The sequence below is a fragment of the Biomphalaria glabrata genome, chromosome 11 (genome assembly GCF_947242115.1).
Source record: "Biomphalaria glabrata chromosome 11, xgBioGlab47.1, whole genome shotgun sequence".
Classification (NCBI taxonomy): domain Eukaryota; kingdom Metazoa; phylum Mollusca; class Gastropoda; family Planorbidae; genus Biomphalaria; species Biomphalaria glabrata.
The window spans coordinates 37,012,542-37,037,954 of NC_074721.1; the positions used below are offsets into that span (position 1 = coordinate 37,012,542).

The 25,413-nt window shown below is 34.9% G+C and overlaps 2 protein-coding genes and 1 long non-coding RNA gene across 5 annotated transcripts; 2 read left to right on the forward strand and 1 right to left on the reverse strand.

The window, feature by feature from the left end:
• The first annotated feature begins 363 nt into the window (after window positions 1–363).
• On the forward strand, window positions 364–3,968 carry LOC106080337 (perlucin-like protein). The gene is made up of 2 exons (XM_013241679.2): window positions 364–564; window positions 2,594–3,968. The coding sequence occupies exons 1-2, from the start codon at window positions 498–500 to the stop codon at window positions 3,172–3,174; spliced, it is 648 nt and encodes a 215-aa protein (XP_013097133.2). The 5' UTR covers window positions 364–497; the 3' UTR covers window positions 3,175–3,968.
• Window positions 3,969–11,493: 7,525 nt separating this feature from the next.
• On the forward strand, window positions 11,494–25,198 carry LOC106070037 (C-type lectin domain family 4 member F-like). Its single transcript, XM_056004879.1, has 2 exons — window positions 11,494–11,594; window positions 24,303–25,198. The coding sequence occupies exons 1-2, from the start codon at window positions 11,531–11,533 to the stop codon at window positions 24,881–24,883; spliced, it is 645 nt and encodes a 214-aa protein (XP_055860854.1). The 5' UTR covers window positions 11,494–11,530; the 3' UTR covers window positions 24,884–25,198.
• Window positions 17,442–22,151, reverse strand: LOC129921821 (uncharacterized). 3 transcript variants are annotated; one of them, XR_008773798.1, is made up of 5 exons: window positions 21,897–22,151; window positions 21,269–21,483; window positions 19,951–20,057; window positions 19,530–19,598; window positions 17,442–19,167 (listed from the first exon to the last, which is right to left on the reverse strand). It is a non-coding gene; the product is annotated as an uncharacterized LOC129921821 (long non-coding RNA). The 3 variants fall into 3 exon arrangements; XR_008773797.1 differs by having other exon boundaries at window positions 17,443–19,167; window positions 21,269–21,507; XR_008773796.1 differs by lacking the exon at window positions 21,897–22,151 and having other exon boundaries at window positions 17,446–19,167; window positions 21,269–21,549.
• Window positions 25,199–25,413: the final 215 nt, after the last annotated feature.

Here is a 25,413-nt window from a genome sequence, read left to right on the forward strand (position 1 = left end):
AGCGTATTGTAGAAAATATAAGGGAGGGGGGAGCAAAGATTGGGTGTTATTTCTAGAGATACGTCATCTAGCCAAGGAAGCCGCATTTACGTAGCTCTAAGAGGCGCTGTACTGAAAAGGAGAAGGGGTACTTACATTAAAAAAGAAATTCACGTATTATTGATATTAAATACAAGAAAATGTGTCATAATTTTACATTTATTAATATTGTTTTTAAGCTTAAAGAGGTGGGGGGGGGGGAGCCTCAACAAAAAGTCTTCCCAGGGCCACTTACACTGCCAAGTACTTGTAATTAGAATTTACTCATGTATCTGTATAAAACAAGAGTGAATCACAACTGTTGATGGGCGTATGAAACTACTTTGACTCAGGATGCACAATGGACTGAAATTACTTTAAATACGTTGGCTCAATACGAATTTATATTCAACAAACTTGTATAAAAGTTTAAAACAGATGCGAGACTTTAAATCTTGAACCCAGCCAAGAATACAACAATGTACCAGTCTCGTTCTTCGCGGCTGATGGTCCTTCTATCAACACTCAAACTTCTTAGTTGCATTGGTATGTGTTCGATTTACATAATATTTACAATATATTCTTAACAATATTTAATTATCTTATCTTATTAAATACGATCGTTCTTTAAAAAAAAAGAATATATGTACGCTATTAGTTATTGATTAGAAAATGGTGTAAAAAATATTTTAAAAATTGCAAAAAACATTTAACATTGTTTAAAAAATATCTATCGCAGCCGACAGATTCTAAATTTACAAAATACACACACCTAGAAAATCACTAAGAATAACGACTAGAGCCTCATAAAAAAGACAGAAGACTTATGAGCAAGATAATCTGACTTGAAGTGCACTCAGTATAACAGGCATTGGACTACAACAAGCCGTTTATGACACGTTGTGGTTTAAGTGTATTAGCGGATGTATAGTCGAGTGGCATAAGCCTCTTGATGACTTTTCAAAGGGGAGACCGAGATCAAACTGAGCTATGTTTGCTGAGCGCCTAAAAGAGGCACAGAACTTTCTTCAAGATACCTGCTCCTCCCCAAATGGCCCTAAAAGAGAGTGGACCATATCGCATTGAGATTGCTCTAGCATAATGGATGAGCTATACAAGATGTGATTTGATACACCTTGAATTAGCGCGGGTCCAATGAAAGTGTTGGGCCCACTATGGTGGCATAGGTTGCAATGGTCTCAGGCCGGCCCTGCAAAATAGCGGCGTATGCTTCGCCGCCGGTCGACAAGTCAAACTAAATTCTAATAAATTTCAAGCTTCATAGTAAAGCTTTGTTAATTGCTATCCTTGTTCATTTCTTTGTACATGGCTCTTCCTGTGTTTCCTGATGCCCATTGGTTGAGCCACTCCTCTTTGTGGTTGTTGATTAACATTGACCTTAGGGCGAGGTAGTTAACAGGTCTATCTGGTTGTTCCATAGACGAACCTGCCTTTGATAGTTGATCGGCCTTTTCATTTCCCATGATGCCAATGTGTCCAGGGATACACTGTAGTGTGATATTGATATTTAATGTTGATATCATCTTATGGATTATCACAATTAGTGTTGTCAACGCTCTTGGGCCATTAACCGTGGGCCACAGAATCAGATGACCTTTACATCTGCTCCATAGATCGCAAGGTCTGAAAGTGGAACTTTACTTTTACTTTAGAACTTTTCAAAGAGTGACACGTATGAAATCTGAGACTAATATTGAAAACAACAATACAACTAAAGTATCCTACAGAACTATACCATCTTTAATAAGATGTTCAAAGTTGTCTTCACGTGTTTAAGAAGAATGTTAGCTTAATGAATTGAATTTTTTTTTAGAAAAAGTAAAAAAAAATATGAAATGCAAGAAAATAAATACAGATACAACAATATAAATTGATCTCATAAATCGTAAATTTAGTGGCGATTCTACTTTCCATAGAAAGATTATCGTTAAGAAAGGTAAATCCGTTTTTTTTTTTGTCTTGTGTTTGTTAAAGAGAGTTGTTTTGTAACGGTCTGTCAATATTTAAATCTTTTAGTACTTCAAAAACCGTTACTTTTAGATGACCCGGAACTATTGTTAAAAGTCATAGTTCTCTTAATTAAATGAGGATCGCTTTGTTCGTACGGGCCCTTTTTATGTGGTGTTAATTGTATGTTTTTTTTTTACCATACATACTGAATTTATATATAAAAATAAGGACTTAAAAAAAACATTGAATACTATATACAAGAATGACTACTTCTGTTATTTTTTTTTTATTGTTGTTGTTTTTTTTTTCACATTTGCCTACCTATGAAAGATATTAATGTCTACGATTATTGCACAAGCCAGACAGAAAAGAACTTATATCCGCCACGACAATTTTTCTTCTGCTTTGCTTGTAGCGAAATATGTATATAAGAATTTTATATTTCTAGCCAAATACTTTTGCACTCCTCCTAGTTACTAGTTGGACCCTAACAAAAGCCTAATTTCGATACATATTGATTTTTTAAATTCAAAATTCCCCCCCCCCCCCCATTTTTTGATTTACTATATTTAGATCTGCTGATATTCTTTCTACTTTGTTTCAGCTTCCACAGATTTACAAGTTAATAACAAACTACCTACGTTAAACTTAAAATATGCTATGGAGATCCTGCTTCAACAACATAAATATCCTTGCTCCTACTCTTGGGCGGCGACTGGAAAGGTCCAGAGGCTTAAGACGCTTGAAAATATAACGAATAAAGTCAAAACTTTATTATTTTCATCTTTTTTGATGTACAAAAACAAGACTTATGCTATCTCCAAGTTTTCTCACAAAGATTCAGTTGAAGCCATGACATACTGCCAGGCTTTCGGCGGCTACCTGGCGGAAGTGGATGACTACTACGAGTTCAAGGCGCTTAAGGATTTTTTTATGAGCTCGTCTGTTGAAGAAATGGCGCTGATAGCTGGATCTGACGCTGTGATAGAAGGATCTTGGACATTTCAGCGCACAGGTGTGGCTGTACCTTATACGAGTTGGTACCCAAGAGAACCAAATAACCAGAACGGAATTGAACATTGTTTGTGTTTATGGAGACTCTTTGATGGCAAAATGAACGACGAAACCTGTGGTTTCAAAAATGTGAAAGCAAGATTTATGTGTGAACTTCCTGGTTCCAACTAATTGACCTCATTCACCAAAACGAACTGTCACGTGATAATATTGATAAGACAATGGGGGAAAAAAACTGTCACGTGATAACCATCGTTGATTAAAATAAGATCGTAATTTGTATAGAAGAGAGAAATTCACGTGGCCTAATGTTGTTTGTTTTCCATTGGTGAATGAGGTCCATTGACCGACTACAGAACATATAACAAATCTTTCTTTTTTTAAAACATTTATTACAAATGGATAACTCTGCCTCTTCTTTCTGGCCAGCTTTTTGCTGATGAAATTTAGGTTGTTTTTGTTTTTTTTTGCTTTTTTGCATTCTGTGTCGAAAAAATTTAGCATTATGTTGTTTTGTTTTGTTTTTTTAAGCTATTCTGAACTGCCATATTGAGTTTTGATTTTGCATGATTCTTCCTATAGTTCAATTAAATTGAGGCATTCGAAGATGGTATAGTTGGCAGTTTCATAAAGATGGTCGAGTAGTCTACACACAAACACATAGGGTCTATTAGAATGTTTCTGTAGTGATGAAATTCGTCATTCTATAATGATTATCTTCATTAAAGTTGTCAACTCTCTTGGATCGGAAGAGGTGTTACTAGTCAAAGCTTGAACAATAGATTGTGAGTATGTAAAGACAATTATAGTTGTTGGTGAATGTCTAACATAGGATTTTTTTCTACTATCTGTAGTTTTGATTGTATTGCTTAAATTTCGACCTATCAATTTAAGCAAATGATAAACTACATTTTAGGGGACATAATGTTAAGAAATCAGACTATGTTCTTAATTAAAGATTTCAAATGTAAAAAAAAAAAAAAAAAAAAAAAAAAGAATTACTTGGATACATTATTTTAAGCAACAATTAAAAAAATATAGCTTCTGGCGTTGTGTTTCTTATTTGCTTCGTAGATTTGTAAGTATGTGTGTATCTATCAGAAGCGTAGTGAGCGTAACTGATCCAAAGTGCATTACGAATGATACGAAAAAAATAACAAATGAAATTAGTTTGGAAATGTGCATTGTACAAAGATTTGCACCTTAGCTACGCTATTTGCTGTGTGTGTCTTTTTGACTGTGGATTTACATGCATATACATTAAAAATTAGTTTTGTATTATTCAACACTCTTGGATTTAATCAGTAATTATTGCTTGTGAAGACGTTCTGTTTCCCAGCAGCATTGTTTTTGACCAGATTTGATTATAGGCAATCACGTTAGTGACCACTATTCTTATACATTGGCAATGTTTCCCTAGTCTTAAACCTAAATCTGCTACTTCTCTCAAAAATATGTGAATATGTATTTTGAGAGCGTGTATTTAATATGATTGTCGGGTCCATTTATCGCTTCAGTTCCAGTGAATTTATAGCCAATATGAATGTCGGGTCCATTTATCGCTTCAGTTCCAGTGAATTTATAGCCAATATGAATGTCGGGTCCATTTATCGCTTCAGTTCCAGTGAATTTATAGCCAATATGAATGTCGGGTCCATTTATCGCTTCAGTTCCAGTGAATTTATAGCCAATATGATTGTCGGGTCCATTTATCGCTTCAGTTCCAGTGAATTTATAGCCAATATGAATGTCGGGTCCATTTATCGCTTCAGTTCCAGTGAATTTATAGCCAATATGATTGTCGGGTCCATTTATCGCTTCAGTTCCAGTGAATTTATAGCCAATATGATTGTCGGGTCCATTTATCGCTTCAGTTCCAGTGAATTTATAGCCAATATGATTGTCGGGTCCATTTATCGCTTCAGTTCCAGTGAATTTATAGCCAATATGATTGTCGGGTCCATTTATCGCTTCAGTTCCAGTGAATTTATAGCCAATATGAATGTCAACACGAAAAACATTGTAAAAAAAATACTTCTTTGAAAAAAAAAAAAAAAGCTTATACGAGGTTTAATTGTATCACTTAGCTTAGACCAGTCATGTAATTAAATGTGTAATAGATCTAGACCAACAACAATACATCTGTGCGATTAGAAGTATTTTTTACGCGACTTCATGCTTTTAGCTTTTTCAATACGCTATGATCCTAGCACTTATCTGGACCAGCTGGGAAAATGTTGGAGGGGGGAGAAAGAAAGAGATATAGGGGGAGGGGAGAGGGGGAATCGTAAAAAAAGAGAACGACCTGAATTCGAACTCGTGGTTCACGCCTCCTCGGGCCTACGTGCTAACCACTCAGCTATTGAGGTATACCAACATTTCATCCAAGTACTATTTCTTTCCCTTGTTCGAGATACCAAACGAAATAATTAATTACCGATTCTTAATTACAGAGGCGTAGCTAGTCACGCGCGGGTGGTGTGGACCGCACGGCGCATCAAGTGTTGTGTGGCATCAAACTTTCTTAGCTAAATTATCCGTTGTACAAACAACTACAGACACAAGCTACTTTATTTGAAATGTGAATTAAACATTGTGCCCCGAGCGACATTAACAAAATTGAATTTAGTCGGGAGCAAAAGAGGCTTCAAAGGTTTTTAGCACTTTCTTCAGAAGCCTCAAAACTTAACAAAAAAAAAAAAAAACTGTTCCAAAGTGCATTACAATTGTTTTTGGTTTTAACTATTCCTCAGCTTGCACATTTTTTATTGGAAGAAACAAATTGAAGGACAGAGATATCAAAAACCTGAACACGAATCTCGAAAACGGCTCTAACGATTTTCTTAGAAATTGGACGGTTTATTAGTATTGGTCACCGCGCTGGAAGAATAGCCGGATAAAAGCGGGTTCGTTTATCACAAAGTCATTTTGCACTTTTATGTGGACAGACATGTCTCTCCAGAATAGGGCTCTACAGTTATATGAAAAAGTGCTCATTGAGAGCACCCATAGATGAACCAAGGCTGAATAGGCCTCAAAGAATTCCTTAGTGGTTCTTCCTTAAGGCTCGGAATCAAAGAATGGTTGATGTCGATGCCTGTGTAATGAAGCTGTATTATATAAGATACGATAAGACTATTTGATTTCAAACTAAGGAATAGTCCACAGACCAGTTGTGACCAACAGATCTATAACGAAAAGACAAGGAGGCATAAGTAATACTCTCAGTTATGATAAAAATTTGTCAGTATCCGCTAAGATCTCCATTTCGGAGATTAAAATAAAGCTGCTAAATTTAATACAAGTGATTATATTTAAATTTAAACCATATGTTCTTCTGGGCACACTGATGGGAGATCACTAAGCTTGTATTGTTTTTTTGTCTCTAAACACTTCAACACGTCAAGTGTACATCATTGTCCTTTCTTCTCGTGTGTCGATACAGAACAAGGATAGAGCTGGCAAAGCTTAATAGGATGTTTTACATTAGTTAGCAATCAAAATGCGTCAACTTTTGAGAATTATTTCCCTCTAAATGCACGTATCGAAACACAACGTGAATATTATCCATTGATGAATGCAGTAAATACAAAGACATTAGCTTGATATTGCAATCATTCTAAAGCCGACGAAAGATACAATGTCGCGGCTGCTGGTCATTCTATTAACATTTCAACTTATAAGCTGCATTGGTAGAGCATCTCCCGCTCTCATCAAAGTTAGTAAAATAAAGTTTACAAGATTATTATTCGTTTTAAATTAGGTCTAAATTATGATGCATACTAATTAGCTTTTTCTTTTTAAAAAACTGCTTGCATAACTGATTTAAAAAAATGAGATTTTTCGCTTTCAGAAACAAAAAAGTAGCAGTTGCATCAGAACTTTGAATGGTCTAAAATATTCTGATGTCTGATTTTCAATATCTTTTCTAGTTTACGAGATCTAAACGGGACGGACGGACAGACATTTCTCACAAAACTAATAGCGGGGGCCGCTAAAAAAGAAGTTACTTCTTCGGAGGTACATATAACATGTATACAACATTTGAGCTCTAATTGAAACATTTTACTATTAAATTGCTTATGTCGTTTTGCATGTATCATTACATTTTTTTTTTTACAAAATTTATATCAACTCAGTCTGTCTGGTGGTATAACCTGAGTTAGTCCGCTTTATATATCGTCTTAATGTCTTAATGCACACAAGATCAAAAATATAGAGAGGCTTTAGAAAGTATATATTACTATACAATCTTTCTTGTTTATAGGCTCTCCGCTAGCAGACTGGTTACCGTGTGGCCTGAGAAGGCTTGATCCATATAAGTTTTAATTGAGATTGTTCCCCTTTTTTTGTCAATTCTATAAATGTTTTCTTTTTATTGTTAGTCTATATCTATTACACATGACTGATCCAGTACAAGTACGCTTAATATAAGCTATGTTTTGTAAAAAAAAATATTCTAAGGTTGTCTTGTTTTCTATTGTTTTATCACTATTCCATTAATTTACACTTAAAATTATATTTTAGATCATATCACATCTCACGCTGTCTCACAAAATAAAAATTAATATTTTTTTTATAGCAGCTGGAAAAAAATAAAACGAAATACTTACAAAGCTTATCTAAAGGGGAAGAACTCTTTCTTTAAAACTATATCTACCAATAATGTTGAAGCTATTCAATATCAAACAAAGTAATATATTACCAATAATTAATTGACTAATTATTTTTAGCGCCCCCGAAAAGTGGAAACACGCCTTGTTTGTTTATTGTATCATGTTTTGTTAGGTGCAATAAATAATTGTTTAAAGTATCCGCTAGATCGGAGAATCCGTGAGGGAGAAATAGCGTTAACAATTATTTAAAGGGACTAAATCCAACAAAATTAGCCACATCTGTGAATACTGAAGTACTAGTTTCCCTTGTAGCTATTAAACAAAATAACTATTTGCTAGTAATTAATTGTCTAATTTGTTACTTTTGTATTGATTCATGTCTTGTCTATGTCAATGAATAATTGTGCAACAAGATGAGATAAGGCCCACCTCTCATCAAGGTAATATCAACGTAATAGAGACTGTTAAGGTTTCATCTTGTTGTAACGCTGTCCAGCACATTGCCACCCTGCTCACCATAAATAACGGGTTAAGAAATACAGACGTTATCTCAATAAAGAGGATGGTTACTTCCTACGCTTGTTCCTAGGTCAACAGAGTCATGTATGTCTATTAATGATTTAACATTTTAATTTTTGTTTTTGGAGTGGGGGGTTTAATGTGAAAGAATGCATTTAAATGTAATATGTGTATAAATTCTTATCTTATCTTATATAATACAGACGTTTCTTCAAAAAGTAGACGATTACGTCCTAAGCGTCACGTATCTAATCATTCATGTTAACCAATGATTTGAATTTTGCCAAGTCACTAGTTTTCCTGGCTGGCTCAGGCAACCCATTCCATGTTCTAATAGCACTAGGGAAGAAGGAGCATTTTGTACAAATTTGTCGTAGCATATGGGATGAGAAATGTGCTCTATTTTTGTGTCTTTCTGGGTATTTATTAGTTTTCGTGTGTGTTTTTTTTATTTATTTGAAGATTATATTTTTTAGATGTATAGCTATTTTTTTCTAATTTGTTTCATTTAACACAGATGCACAGTTCCATAACGACCGTCCCACGCTAGACCTAGACTTTATCAACGACGCCCTACTTCAGCAGCATGAAGAGTTGTGCCACTTCGAGTGGTTGACCCTTGAAAACAGAATAGATACGCTCAGGTCTCTGTTATTTGAAGCTCCACTGGTCTACAGCAACAAGTACTACGTCATCTCCAAGTTTCCTCACAAAGATTAAGTTGAAGCTGTGACATACTGTCAAGCTTTCGGTGGCTACCTGGCGGAAGTTGATAACAGCAATGAGTTCAACATACTTAAGGATTTTTTTCTGAGCTCATCTGTTGTAGAGATGTTGTTGATCGCTCGATCTGACGAGTTAAAAGAGGGAACCTGGATAATTCAGCGCATAGGCGTAGCTCTACCAAATTGGTGGTTGGCTCCAGAGGAGCCAAATAATAAGGAAGACAGTGAACATTGTTTGAGTTTATGGAGAGTTTACAATGGAGCAATAAAAGACATAACCTGTGGTTTCAGAAGAGTTATGGCGAGGTTTATGTGTGAGCTACCTGGTTCTACATAATGGACAGTTCATAGAAGCAAAACTTTCTTCCTTTTAACCTGTATCGCTAATGATAAACTTTTATTTTTCTGTTCATCATCTCTTTTACCGATAAACTGTAAGCTTTTTTATGCATTCTGTGCAAAGGAAATGTAGCGTACTGTTTTTACAATACCTCTATTCAAGTTACAACTTCATGAAGGAACCTGATAGAACCAGGGTGGGTGGAACCTGGCACAAATCTTAAAAATGGCTCTAACTTTTTTCCTAGAAATTTAACAGTTGATGTGTATCGTATCTTCGTGGAACCTAAAACCTTCTGGTTGGGCGAAGTGTGAACACGGATCTCAAAAACGGCTCTAGAAATTTTCTAGTTGCTGTTTATTGTTGGTTAAAAAAAATAACTCTAGTTTTACCTTTGTAATATTTTGGAAGTATTAAAAGAAAGAAATTTCAATTTGTTTAAATAACTTCAGGACTTTAATACATATATATATTAAAATTTTGGGTATCGTCTTCTAACATTCGGGGCTTGGTGGCCAAGTGGTAAAGCGCTTAGCTTCCCAACAGGGAGATCGATATGGTCCTATTTCTTTTGTGGACCAGTGGGGGGGGGGATGGGTATCTGGGAGAAGGTTTTCCGTGCTGCCCTTAGTTAGTCTCACGTCATCGTTTCTCTCGGTCTGTTCTCTTTGAGCCCCCAATGAATAAGTCTGGCTTCAATGCCTTAATTGTGTCGTAATTGATTGGTCTTGCCAGGTGTACCACGAAAGTGTTAAAATTTAGCACAAAAAAAAAATGCAAATTGAGTAATTATACATTCAATTTTTTATAAATGTAAATGAAAAGATCTTAAAAAAATATATATGACATACAAAATGTGTACATAAATATTTGTATTCGTGGACATATTTTGGGTCGGACAACTTTTTTTGGAGTATATTCTCTGTTACCCAGGTTTTTTTTTTGGGTGGGCGGAGCTTCCCTAATATTTCCAGGGCTGTGTCTGTGACTGCTGTGTTTATCATATTGACTTGTGTGTCGATATCCTGGTCATTGGAGTCCAAGATATTGAGGGCAAAGCGTCCCCCTACTTGTGCCTCGAATATGGCAGCTACTGGGGGGTCTTTCAGCTTGTCCAGATTAAATTTTATCCTGGTAGGTCCTTGTTTTGTTACCTTTATAAGGCGTACTTTGAGGGTCATCATAACAAGGTCATGATCGCTCCCAATGTCAGCTCCAGAAAAACTTCTTGATTTGGCCATATGGGTGCTTGCCATAAAACGCTGTTGTACTATGATATAGTCAATCTGGTTGTAATGTTCTCCGTTAGGACTGTGCCATACGTGATTTTTGAACAGGGACTTAGGAATGACAGTAAAAAAGCGGCGTACCAACTAGTGAAGGACCTCACCACCTCAAAGCATGGAAGAACTAACACAATACAAGATTAAAACAATAGATGCTTAACTGAGGACAAAGATGTATTAAAAAGATGGACGGAATACTATTCAGAGTTGTATAACTTTGAAATCTTAGGAGATACAGAGATACTAAATGTTCCGGCAGTATCCAACATTGACGATTATCCGATTCTTCGCTCGGAAGTAGCAGCAGCAGTAAAAGCCCTGACAAAAGGGAAAATCGGCCGGAGTTGACAACATTCCTGGTGAACTTCTTCAGGCGGGAGGAGAAACTATGATAAACGCACTCTATACGATTTGCAACAAGATCTAGCAATCAGGAGAATGGACCAAACTTTGGACCCAATCACTCATAATAACCCTTCCAAAGAAAGGCAACTTACAACTCTGTTAAAACTATCGCACCATCAGCCTCATAAGCCACCCCAGCAAAGTACTGTTAAAGATTATATTAAACCGGCTAAAACCGATAGCAGACAACATCATATCAAAAGAACAAGCGGGTTTTAGACAAGGTCGCAGCACAACAGAACAAATCCTAAACGTCAGAATACTCTGTGAGAAATATCTCCAATACCAAGTGAATCTTTTCCATGTCTTTATTGATTTCAAGAAAGCTTTCGATCGAGTAAGGCACTGGGCAGTCTGGGCGACAATGGAAAAGTACAACATCAATAAAAACATAATTAAAGTTGGCATCAGTAAAAGTTAACTTCAGCGCCCTAGACATTAAGTTTATTGCGTAAATATGCCATGAATTTTAAAATACTTAGAATGTACAATTGAGAACTAGTTATTTTTATATGCACTTAGCTGAAACGGATATCCTGAACAAAAAAAACGCCTATAAAAACCTAGCGAACAAAACAGCAACGATGATATCAGATTTTTTGCATCACTGACATATATCTCGTTACAAAGATAACAATGTACTTGACTTGCGTGTCGCGGCTGCTGGTCCTATTAACAACACTGCAAGTAAACTGTATTGGTAGGTTATATTTTTTTTAGGAATGCTATAATATGTAATTAAGCTATTTTATTTAGATATTTCATACAATGGAAGAAAAATGTATACATAAACCATATAACCTTAAAATTGCTTGACCGGAAATAAGAATAGCTTTAACTCAGACTGAGAGCACTAAGTCTGATTATTTTGTAAAAATTTATTACAAATACAAAGTACGTGTATATATATATATATATATATATATATATATATATATATATATATATATATATATATAGTGGAAAATACAATTTGATTACACGTTTTAAACACAATATATGCGTGGTAGAGATGAAGTGACCTCTCCATTGCTGGGGCACTGGATAGATCCACATGGAGAGCTAGCACAAAGTAACAGTCCCGGATTGCAGATGTCATACACAACAGCAGCAGAAAGAAAAGTGAAAAAGCAACGGCGCCTGATGATTACATATGCCCAACCTGTGACCGCAGCTGTGTATCAAGGATTGGCCTCTTTAGTCACACAAGAAGTTGCACAGGGAAAAGATCAGCTCTAGAGAGGTAAAATGCTTGAAAGAGATATGCGTAATAGAATCCAACATTTATTATAAGTTGTCCTAGTAGTTAGATGTAGAGTCAGTAGGCTTAAGATCTACATGATAGATCTAGTAAAATTTTAGCGACAAAAACAAAATATAAACCCAAGTAATTACAGTCACAACACTAACAAAGATGGCTGACCCATGCCTCCCCTAGTAGTAAATTTTTTAGCGACAAAAACAAAATAAAACCCTAATCTGAAAAAAACAACTTAAGATTTAAAATTAGGGTTAAAACAATAACAAAGATGCAACCATTCAGAATTACCATACTTTGTTCTACCTTGTTTTAGTGAACTCTGATGTACAATTTAATACCGAACGCCCCAAGCTAGACCTGAAATTCTTCATCGAAGCTCTTCTTGAGCAGCACAAAGAACTATGTAACTACGAGTGGATAACCAGTGGTCAGGACGAGAGGCTAAAGGCACTTGAGAATGTCATAGATGCAGTCACGTCTCTGTTATTTCACCCCAGTCTTATTTACAATAAAAGTACATGATATCCAAATTTCCTTTCCAAAACTCTGATGAAGCCATGACATACTGCACGGCTTTTGGCGGCTACCTGGCTGAAAATGATGACAGAAGCGAGTATGCGGCTCTTCAGAAATACTTTCAGTACACCAGAAGTGCAGACGTTGTGCTCATCGCTGGATCGGACGCTATTAACAAAGGAAACTGGGTGTTTCAGTGCACTGGCGCATCTGTGCCATTTTTAGATTGGAACTTGGAGCAGCCTGACGATTGGAAAAACAACGAAGATTGTTTGAGCTTAGGGAAAATGCAAAACAACAAAATGAAAGATTTAATGCACTGATGGCAAAAGGAAAAAGAATGTGTATTTTTACACATTTTTAGCGGCCCCCGAAAGGGGAAAAGACGCTATTAGTTTTATGCGAAATGTCTGTCCGTCTGTCTGCTTGTCTGTCTGTCCGTCTGTTTGTCCGTCTTTCCGTCTGTCCATCTGTCCGTCCGTCCCGTTTAGATCTCGTAAACTAGAAAAGATATTGAAAATCAGACATCACAATATTTTAGACCATTCAAAGTTCTGATGCAACAGCTACTTCTTTTTTTTCTGAAAGCGAAAAATGTAACTTTTAAAATCAGTTATGCAAGCAGTTTTTTAAAGAAAAAAAGCTAATTAGTACGCATTATAAGTTAGACCTAATTTAAAACGAATAGTAATCTTGTAAACTCCATTTTGATGAACTTTTTTTTATTGCTGAAATTTTTTTAGATTTTTTTGTTTTTGTTTTGAGGATTTGAATAAGAGATTGAACATTTTTCAAACAATTAGATCATGGAACTATACTAATGGAACACCAGCTTCGAGTTTTTTACAAAGAGAAAGAGAGTCGAAGTGCCGTCGCGCATCTTTTTCGCGCACCATACCATTTTGAAAAATCGATGAGGATGCCAAAGAAGAAATTTACTCCGAGAGCCACTTGGATTGACCTTCATTGAGAGTAAAACTTCCCCACACTATATTTTATTAGATCTGTAAAAACTTTATCCATTTTCTGACTATCTGATAAAATAGATACAATTTCCCTGAATAAGAGATCGTCACAAAAGTTATTTTTTTCGATCACCCTATAAAATGCCACTTATTTTCCAAAAAATAGAATCTAAATTCCGAAAATACAATCTTTCAGTGTTTCTGTGTTTGGTTTATTTACACTAAATCTGGATGAAGACCTGTCTACCGTTCCGCCAAATGCGTATTTGTTACGATATACTAAATTGCACGAAATAAAAATAGGAGGCCTAATACAGTTTTGACACTCCAAGCTACGCATTTCTAATCGTTTTTTTTATTTCTATTATCGAAAGGACTAGGCTATAGGCATACACGTCTCGTGGGAAACAAAGAAAAAGTTAATCTTGATAATATTGTAGCCTAAATAAAATAACAAAAAAAAAAACAAACAACAAAACAACTATAGCCTAATCTAAAATGAAATAGATCTAGAGCTAGATTTTCTTGGACGAATGATATAAAATAAGTATAAATAATAAGTCATATGAATCTGATAGATCTAAAACAAATACTGATAGAGTCATTCATTAATTATTAGAATTACTGACTACCAACTGGGTATTTTTATTGCCAAAATACAATGTATTTTATGTGCATTTATTAAAAACAACAACCAAAAATTAAGCGTTTGACGCAACTAGATCTAATATTAGTAATATGTAGATTCTAGTTCTAGATCCAGAAAGCTACTTCTCTAATTCAGTTTTCTAGTTTAATTCTAGTTAGATCTAGATGTCTAGACCACTAGATCTAAATCTAGCCAGGGTTTTTGTCATGGAATAGATTTATAAAACTTCAGCCACCTACTGATCACGATATGACAGATAGGCCTACTCTCTCTACTACTAGACTCTAGATCTAGAATCTAGATCTAGTACTAGTAGATCACTACATTTGACTAGATGATTACTAGATCACAGTAAAATTCAATGTGTACTTCCGACTTTAGCTCAACAAACAAGTCTACTCCAAAGTATAGATCTACTAGTAAAGTCACAAAGTGTAAAGGATCATTATATATTCACATAAAAAAAATTATAGGCCTAAAATGAATCGAATAATCAGTCACTAATTTGACTAATCAGTAATCTAAATTGTTTTTTTTTTAAATGGCAAGTGTTAATATGACTTCTGACTTGTAAACCAGTTGCAGAGATTCTAGTTTTTATTTTGATGACATGTTACGATATATCAATGATATTTAGATAAACCTAGTGGAACAGACAGAAGAAACATTTAATATAAGGCAAAGAAGTAAGATGTTTATAATCCACCAAACTATGATCAAACTCACAGAGGACTTGTGTCATTTGTGACGGCATTTCATGCATTTACAGAAGCTACAAACTATTCTACAAAAATGATTGGCTTGTCTTTGATTCCGAAGACTTATGTTTCCAGTGGCTACTCAGCCCCAGCTGTGACCTACATATTATGCCACACTGAGCACAGGCATAACCATTGTCCACCTGTGGTAGAATCAGTTGTTTTTTTTTTCTTTTTGCCGTCTACCCTTGGCAATTAATTTTCATTGGTGTATACCACACCTTTGTAAGTGACCTCCAGCTATCTCGCTCTGAAGCTGTATGCAACCAGGTGCTCTCTTATTCTATGTCAGTTAAAGCAAGTTGGCGCCTAAGCTTGTCTTTAAAGCATTTCTGTGGTACCTCTTTATGTGCATATGACATGTTAGGCAAATAGGTTTTGCCTATCGGAAGGCCATTTCGGAATATATAGGTGTTTAAAATGAAACTCCAAACATCTGGACTTCCAATAACCAAGAAAATAAGCTTAGGATTCAAAGAGACGACACTGGCATTTCAGCTAAGACAATCAGTAAAATTAATAGCAACTTTAATTGCAGTCCACCAAACAAGATAAAAAGAAACAAGTGTGGCTTCAATAGCATTGATGATATTTAGTTTACTTTTATCTCATTTACTAGTATTACTATTTCATTGACTAAGGTTTTTTATTGTCAAATATGCATAAGTACATGTACTAGTTCCTGCAATTTGATGAAAAATAATAATTAAATTGTGTGCAGTGCTAAAGAATAACAAAGCACCAGGACTAGACATGATATCAGCAGAAATGCTAAAATATGGGGGACAGTGCATTGTTAACAGAATGACTGATCTCTTAAATCTCTGTTGGCGAACTTCAAAAGTCCCAGAGGACTGGCAAAAGGGAGTGATTGTAAAGCTTCCAAAAAAGGGCAACTTGGCAGATTGCAACAACTGGAGGGGCATTACTCTCCTCTCTGTCCCAGGCAAAGTTTTCAGCACTGTTTTGTTGAGACGGCTTCAACAGTCTGTAGATGAAAGGCTCAGAGAAGAACAAGCAGGTTTCCGAAGAGGCAGATCATGTACAGAGCAGATTTTCGTTTTACGAAATATCATAGAACAAAGTCTTGAGTACCAACAACGGCTAATGATCAGTTTTGTGGACTTCAAAAAAGCGTTTGATAGTGTCCACCGAGAATCATTATGGAAAATAGTTAGAGAATACGGTATCCCAGAAAAATTCGTCCAGATCCTACGACGCCTTTACAGTCAGTCTAGTTGCTGCATTAAAACAGAAGAGGGAACAACAGAGTTTTTTACAATCGAGACAGGTGTGAGACAGGGGTGCATCTTATCTCCCTTCCTTTTCCTCCTAGCCATCGACTACATAATGAGGAGAGCAATGAACCAGACTGCCTTTGGTATTCCATGGCATGAACAACTCCGATTGATGGACTTGGACTTTGCTGATGATGTTGCACTACTCGGGGCTACAAATAAATGCATTCAAGAAATGACGGAGAGCCTAGACAGAGAGGCACCCAAAATTGGCCTCCGCATAAACTTGGATAAGACTAAAATTATGCGAGTGGGATATAAGGCAAAGGGTGTCCCCATCAGACTTGGCGAGTCAAAGCTTGAAGAGCTGGACAAGTTCACGTACCTTGGCAGCATCATAACAAATGATGGAGATGCTTACCATGATGTAGCATGTCGAATAGGAAAGGCAGGGAGCATTTTCCAAAGGCTGCAGCCTATTTGGACTAGCCAAGCCATTGGACTCGAGACAAAAATACACCTTCTCAACACAATCGTCATTCCAACTGCTACATATGCATGTGAGACATGGAAGTCATCTGTCAAAATTGAGAAAAGACTAAATGTGGCTCAACAGAGATGGCTGAGACGGATTTTGGGAGTCAGTTACACAGACCGGATCTCAAACAAGGAAATCCTATGCCGAACTGGGAGTCGAACACTTAGTGAGGTTGTGACTGAGCGTCGCATGAGGTTTGCGGGACATGTTCTACGTCAAAATGAATTACGCACACCAAGAGTTGCGATAACCTGGAAGCCAAAACGAGGAAAGCGCAAACAGGGACGTCCTCGTATTACCTGGCGACACACCTTCATGGAGGACCTCAGAACAGTGGACACCAGATGGGAGGAGGCTTCAGACATTGCCAGTGACAGATCATTATGGAGACAGCTTGCCGCCCAATGCGCCGAACGGCGCGGGAGGACCTAAGTCTAAGTAAGTAAGTAAGTGTAGTCTATATACAAATGTTTATAAGAGATCACAGCTAAGCTTAATTTACTTAATTTCAAAACTATGATTTTTTGTTCTGACTCTACTCTAAATAAATTATATTTTATTTTAAGAATGCAAAGTTGGAAATTCTGTTCTGATGAAAAAAAATTATTAAAATAAAGTAGATGTTTATGGTTTCTTTGTATTTATTTTTAAATTATTTATTCATTAAAAATTAATTGTTCATTAACATTTACTTGAAGTAAAGATAAAAAACACAAATTCAATTCATGCAGATCACAGCCCATCACTTAAATGTATTTACTGTCAATTCTACACACTATTCATTTCAAAATGTTGCTTTAAATTGTTATATGACACAATCAAAGTACTGGTACCTCACATTGATGTAGGCCTAAAGCACCTGAAATAATGACAAATTTTCATTCAATAACTTGTACTGTCATTTATTATCAGACGTGTTAAAACTAATGACCTGTATCATCATCATTGGCCTCCTTCAGTCGTAGAAATAGAAAGACTAAGGTTTCATCTCAGAGCACACTTCCTCATGTGGCTGTGGAGCCCTATTTCGGAGAGACACTCCCATCCACAGATAGCACAGGTTAAGGTGGTTTTTGCTTCGGTGGTAGAGGAGCTGGCCATTTTTCGGATTGTACGTTTTTCTTCCTGAGCTGAGACCTATGTACTTTCACTGTCCATAGCTTTCTTGGTCACTGTCTCTCCATCTGTTGCGGTCTAAAGCTATGCCTTCCCAATTGTCAGTATTGATGTTCACTGATTTGAGGTCACGTTTTATTACATCTATGTAATGGAAGTGGGGGCGACCAGTTTTTCTTGTGTCAGTAGTGTGCTAATGACCTGTGTATATAATTTATTAAGCAGGAGCATCAACAAATCTTGAACAATAATTGTCTACAGAAAAACTTTATTCTTATCCAAACAATATGCATTTACAATGTATTTAAGCAAGTTAATTTATATTTATACAAATCTATATGGCCTAAAGATTATAGCGTATTTTGATGTGTGAATACCAATATACATTATTACATGAAAATAGTGTACTCATTTTTAAAATATTCTGGGTAATAAAAATAAAAAACTAATGATACAATAAAATTGAAGCATTTGTCAAAAAAAGAAAAATTTCACTCAAGATCTATGTGAACTCTGCTTGAAAATTAATTAATTAATTAATTTTGAAATTAATTAAAAAAAAAATTATGGTTCTTTAGTCAATGGAATGATAGCAGCAATTATTTAACAATTTCATGATTATCCATTCATTTCAATATACTTATAACTGAAAAATAATTCATAAGGTTTAGATACAACCATTTGAAATAATGATTATAATTTTTTTCTTAATTTGCTTAATTCAAATCTAATATAAACAAGATTTCCTCTGTCAAGAAACTTATGAGGGAACAACATGCATGTTCTTCTCAGTAAGTTTTGCAAAGGGAATTAAGAATATTTAATTGATGTTGCTTTTTTTTTGCCAACATTTTAAACCTTTGCACCAGGTTTTAGTTTTAAGGAGAATGCACCATATTTTATATGTTTACTTTTGTTAGATTCTTATTTTAATTTTTAAAAAAGTAAAATTTCCCTTACCACTCATCCACTGCACTCCCTCTTGTTTTAATGGGGCTCAGATTAATAGTTTTCAAGTACAATATCAAACAGATTTAAAGAAATACTAAATCCAAACCTGTTGGCTGAATGACAGAATATACATAAATATGTATACAGCTTACAGTATAATATATATATCTTAAATTAAAATTGGTCCAAGACTTTTATTTTGCAACATGATGGGATTTTCCTTTCTGGTGGTGCTATGCAGGAGTCCAAGAATCTCATGTTTTCTCATAACAGAAAGTTATCTAGTTATAAAAATAAATAAAAGGATTTAAAAAAAAAATAAAAAATATGTGTGACATATGTGTTGACCATGCTAAACGTATATATGTTATTAATTATAGTTATATAATTTTGCCATTCTAAAAATAGTCTGTACCTAAAAGGAGCTACTGCGTTAATGTGTAGACATGGCCCTGACCTTAATAGTTATGAATTATTACTATAGGTGAAGGCAGATGTTCAGTTAATTTGATGCACATTGAACTAATCTAAAAGCAACTCTAACATATATTATGATTTACATTTTCATGGAAAACTAGTTTTTCAAAAATACAAGTAATTCAGCTTATGAGAAAAGTACATGGGAAAAATTGCAGTACCTTACCTTTAAGAGGTGCAACCAATCATTGACTTTTCAGGAATGCATGCCTTTTTCTTGCATTTCCAAACATAACTGTAATTATACAATTAGGCATATTGGTTAATTTCTTTTGAAAACATTACAATTAAAAAATAATATTATTAAATTGAAAACGTTGTATCAAACATACAAATTATCAGACAATTTTGCCTAATTTCATCTAACAGTTTATTGTAAAGGAATGGCCTGCACAACAGCCAAGGTATATTAGGCATTCATGAAAGATGAATGTGCTTAAGAGTGTTATAAATATAAAAAAAAAAAAACTTAGAGAAAAATGTTAAATTCCATCCCAGATATTTGGATGTTGCTTGACCATGAAAATCACACAATTCATAAAACATCTATTAGATAACTAAAATAAAAATTGTATAGTAGTACTTACATTAAATATTGAATGGATGCCCAGAGAGTAGAAATAGTATAAGTATGATCCTTGAGCCATTCTGGTACATCATCAGAACTGGTTGCCATGGTTCTACTTGTTAATAACTGAAACATTACAAACATTTTTTTTTATTTATAATTTATCACAGACTAGAATAGAAATGTTGCCAGGAAAAATACCAATGGTTAGAATACACCTGATGCTACTTTTGTAGCCTTATTACTGGTTAAAATGCACCTAAACTTCATTAATTAAATCTGATAAGAAACATATGTATCACACAAGTCCAAGTTTATCAGAGTGTCAGCAAATAATTAACTAGATATGTGCGTTTTATATTAAAGTACTGAATTTCAGGGGATAGATCCAACTTAACACCACATCATTTATTATTTCATGAACTCATGGGTCTGGGTATGGCATGGAATGGAAACTAATATATATGGGGTGTAGGCAAGGCATGGATTATAAATTGTCTTGTATAGATTAGATTGGGTAAAACTGCCAATCGAAGGTAACTTTTACTGATAGATCTGGATCAATTATACATTTATCATTTATGGGACCTAGGCCTGCATAAATTTTATCTTTTATTTATATATTTTATGTACATATATAACTAGTCTAGAATCTATAATTATATCTTAATAATAATTTTTGTAGATAGATGTCATATAATATCTAACATATTAAGTATAGATCAGTAGATTTAGAATTTTAGCTAGTGGAATATTTTTATATCCTAATCTGAACTGGATCTATATATCTAGAATTTAGATCAGTAGATTTAGTATTTTAGGTAGTAAAAACTTTTATACTCTAAATCTAAACTGGATCTAGATCTAATTATTCTAGAAGCTTAGATCTAGAAGACTAGTTGTCAAGATTTGACTACACTATGGCTAATGCACTAGCTTAGTAGGCCTACTAGATAGATCAAGAGACAGAGTACTAATAGACTCGTCTTGCCTTGTTGGGCCTCTCAAATCAGCTATAGACTTTAGAGACAATTTAGGAAGGTGAATATCAATCCAATTCAAAGATCTACAATCTACATATTAGAGTCTAGCTAGAGATGCTAGATCTAGTCTAGAAGGCTTATCAATAAAAAATAAAATCAATCATTTCTAAAGTTTGTAAAATTATATGTAGATCTAATCTATCTATTTATAATATAATAAAAATCTATGTCTACTTTTTAAATATTTAAAATGATATTGCTGGTGATATTAATTATTTTAATTGAGACATTGACATACTGTCACATACAAAGTAACAAAATAATTAGATCTTATACTAACTCATAGACTCATACCATATTGTATAAAACCTTCGAGTTTACGTTCCACTACCTAGACTTGACTATATTGACTAAATAAAGGGCACTATGATTATAGATGTAGATTATTATCTATGATGATGATGTTTATCAACTGGTAGATCTATAAGTAGTATCGTCACTTTAAGTATAATCAGTATAACTACTGCATTCGTTTCATTCACTGTCTGTATCAAATATCGTGTGAATGACTGAATGTGATGTGAAAGTGAAGTCTAGATTTAGAATAATTTAGATAGAATTGATAGGGTCATAGATTATAGATCTACTTATTCTACTATTAAAAAGTATTAACTATACTAACTATAGTGTCTATACTATAGTATAGCCAGTATGACTCGTATGAGTATACTCATATACTGTAAAAGTGTATAATAGTAAGTATAGCTATAGACAGACTAGATCATAGATGATCGATAGATCTAGAATCTAGACTAGAGTCACTAGATTTGACTAGATCTATAAATATTCATTATATTCATATTGACAATTATTGATCTCATGTCATGATGTATGGTCTAGATCTAGATAAAATAGAGTGGATCTCATGACTGTCTATATTAGATCTATTGATTTTTTTTTTAAACGTTAAATAAATCTAGACCTTAGTCTTTAACTTTAGTCTAGGCCTAGGTGTTGTAGATCTATATTATTCTAGATATTATACAAGAGATCTAGATCAATATAAGTTCGGTTTTTTAAAAATTCGCATTCGAAATTTTAAATACCCAGATTTAAGTATTTATATACCCATATTGGTAGGTCCGAGTTAATCATTTATTAGATCTATTAAAGCATGTCTATATAAAAGATTATTATTTTAAAAATATATTATTATATAAAAGATATAGTTATGAATATTTACTTTAAAAAATTAAAGAAAATGAATTTTTCACTTTTGCCAATTAACACTCTGGCTAGCAAAAAGGATGACTCCTCAATACTGTGAAAAGACGATAACTGCATGAGTTGGTTTGGAATTGTATTTTGTAAGACTAATTTTCAAAACATATCCTTCATGAGAGAGAACGAAAAAAGGTTGTAAAAAAAAAAAAAGCTGGCTGGACTACGCAAATAATGGACCAGCCTCTCTCTCTTGATATCTTGTTAAGAACATTGGTGACCGGGAAAAGTGGATGGTTTGGTTGCGCGGGACAGATGATAAAAATGACATGTACATAAAAAAAAATCCAGATTTTGTGTAAAATACCCAAATGAGGAAGTACTGGAAACACCTATTTTAATGAAGTGGCCTTAAAAAAAAATCTTTTGTGACGATCCATTATTCAGGGAAATTGTATCTATTTTATCAGATAGTCAGAAAATGGATAAAGTTTTTACAGATCTAATAAAATATAGTGTGGGGAAGTTTTACTCTCAATGAAGGTCAATCCAAGTGGCTCTCGGAGTAAATTTCTTCTTTGGCATCCTCATCGATTTTTCAAATTGGTATGGTGCGCGAAAATAGATGCGCGACGGCACTCTGATCATAAAATCTCGAAGCTGGTGTTCCATTAGTATAGTTCCATGATTAGATCAAAGCTAAGACATCAGTTAGGCCAGGGGAGGTGCGGTGGCTGAACGGTAAAGCGCTTGGCTTCATAACCGGGGGTCCCGGGCTCGAATCCTAGTGAAGAATGGGATTTTTAACTTTGGAATCTTTGGGCGTCCACTCAGCTCTAATGGGTACCTGACATTAGTTGGGGAAAAGCAAAGGCGGTTGGTCGTTGTGCTGGCTACATGACACCCTGGTTAACCGTAAGCCACAAAAACAGATGAACTTTACATCATCTGCCCTATAAACCACAAGGTCTGAAAGTGGAACTAGTAAGGCCAGGTTCGCATCTAACTTTGCATTCACTTTCACCTATCCTTTGATCTGCTGTACCGTTGGGGCACTACACAAGATCTGTTAGCCTTCTTTCTCCATTCTTATCTCTCATTTCCACACAAACTGTATTTGTAATCTTGTTTTATAAATATATTTGTACAGATCTGTATCCCGATCGTTTTACGTGTGTAGGTATTAAGTTAGTTGCTAATTTTTCAGTCAATCTAACATCCAATCAAGAGAACTTTATTACAGGTCGGGCAAATATGCAGTTAATTTAGTTACAGCCAATCAATTTAGTCGCCTTATGGAGAAATCAGAAATCATCTACCACGAGGGTGCCATGTAGCCAGCACAACGACCAACCGCCTTTACTTTTACCCAACTAATATCAGATACCCATTGGAGCTGGGTGGACTCAGAGGCGCCTAAGGATTCCGAAGTAGAAAATCCCAGTCTTCATCAGGATTCGAACCAGGGGCCCCCAGTTCGGAAGCCAAGCACTTTATCGCTCAGCTACCGCGCCTCTCCTGACCTAACTGAAGTCTTTTAATTGATGTTAATGTTTTGAAAAGGCTCAATCTCTTATCGACTTATTCGAATGCTCAAAAAAAAAAAAAAAACTGTTTTTGTAATAAAAAAAAAGTTCACGACAATGACGTTTACAAAATTACTATTCGCTTTAATTTAGGTCTAACTTATAATGCATACTAATTAGCGTTTTGTCTTAAAAAAAAACTGTTTGCATAACTGATTTAAAAAAATGAGATTTTTCGCTTTCAGAAACAAAAAAGTAGCCGTTGCATCATAACTTTGAATGGTCTAAAATATTCTGATGTCGGATTTTCAATATCTTTTCTAGTTTACGAGATCTAAACGGGACAGACGGACAGACGGACAGACATTTCGCACAAAACTAATAGCCTTTTTTCCCCTTTCGGGGGCCGCTAAAAACGACATGCCTTTGAGAAATACCAAAACTTTATGTTTTAGATTTGAGACATACTATATTACAAAGTATTTTCTTTTGTAGACAAACTTTAAGCTGCTAAAAAGAGTTTGAGACTGTATCGTAGTTTAATTTTTTGTTTTAACTTTAACTAACAGTGTATACTTTTTGTTTATTCGATTTAATAAGATCATTAGATATACGTTCTAGTTTATTCCATTTTGTTCCAGTTCACTCAGATGTACAATTTAAGTCCGACCGCCCCACGTTAGACCTGGACTTTCTCAAGGGCGCCCTTCTTGAGCAGCACAAAGAACTTTGTAACTACGAGTGGATTGCGAGTGGTCGGGACGAGAGGCCAAAGGCACTTGAGAAAGTCATTGATGCAGTCAAATCTTTGTTATTTCAGCATCCTCTGATCTATAGAAACAGTTCCTATGTTATCTCCAAGTTTCCTTTCCATAGCTCGGAGGAAGCTATGAAATACTGCAAGGCTTTTGGAGGCTACCTGGCAGAAGTCAATGACAACAACGAGTATGCGGCGATTCTAAATTATTTGAAGAATACACCAAGTTCAGAAGAAGTGCTAATCGCTGGAACTGACTCCAGAAAAGAAGGAACCTGGAAATTTCAGCGTACCGGCGCATCTGTGCCAGTTTTAGATTGGAACATAAATCAACCAGACGATTGGAAGAACAATGAAGACTGCTTATCCATCATCAAATCACAATACTATAAAATGAACGATCTTCCTTGTGATGGAAGCGCCGCTGGTTACAATTTTATGTGTGAACTACCCAAAGTGTACTAACTGACCACTACTCAGGCTATTTTTTTCATTTTCTTTACTAATCGCATATTTTAGTTACAAGATAAAATGTAAAGATTTAGGTCTAGTCGTCGGCTTCCTTCACTTGTAACGACTATGGTTCATCTCGTAGAAAGCGAAATGAAAGCCTGGGCATTGTTATGTTTGGAATGATGTCGCCCACACAGCAGTTTTTTTCTCCCTCCTTGCAGCTTATGTGAAGATTTAGTTATTTTCATTTAATCAACCCACATAGGTATACCTTTTTAAATTAAAATATGTATGAGATTTTCATAGTAAAGTTTAAACAACAGCGTCTGCGCTTTATGTTCCTTTTGGTTTTTTATTGTGGATTTTTTATTCTATAAATAAATAAATAAATAAATTATAGTTTTTATATAGCACTACTTTCATGCTTATTGCATGCTCAGAGCGCTTTGGTGCAGTCTCGTTGGACCAGTGGGTGGATTCGGTATCTGGGAGAAAGTTTTCCGTGCTGCCTTCAGGCGCTCAGTAAACACAACTTTGCTCGA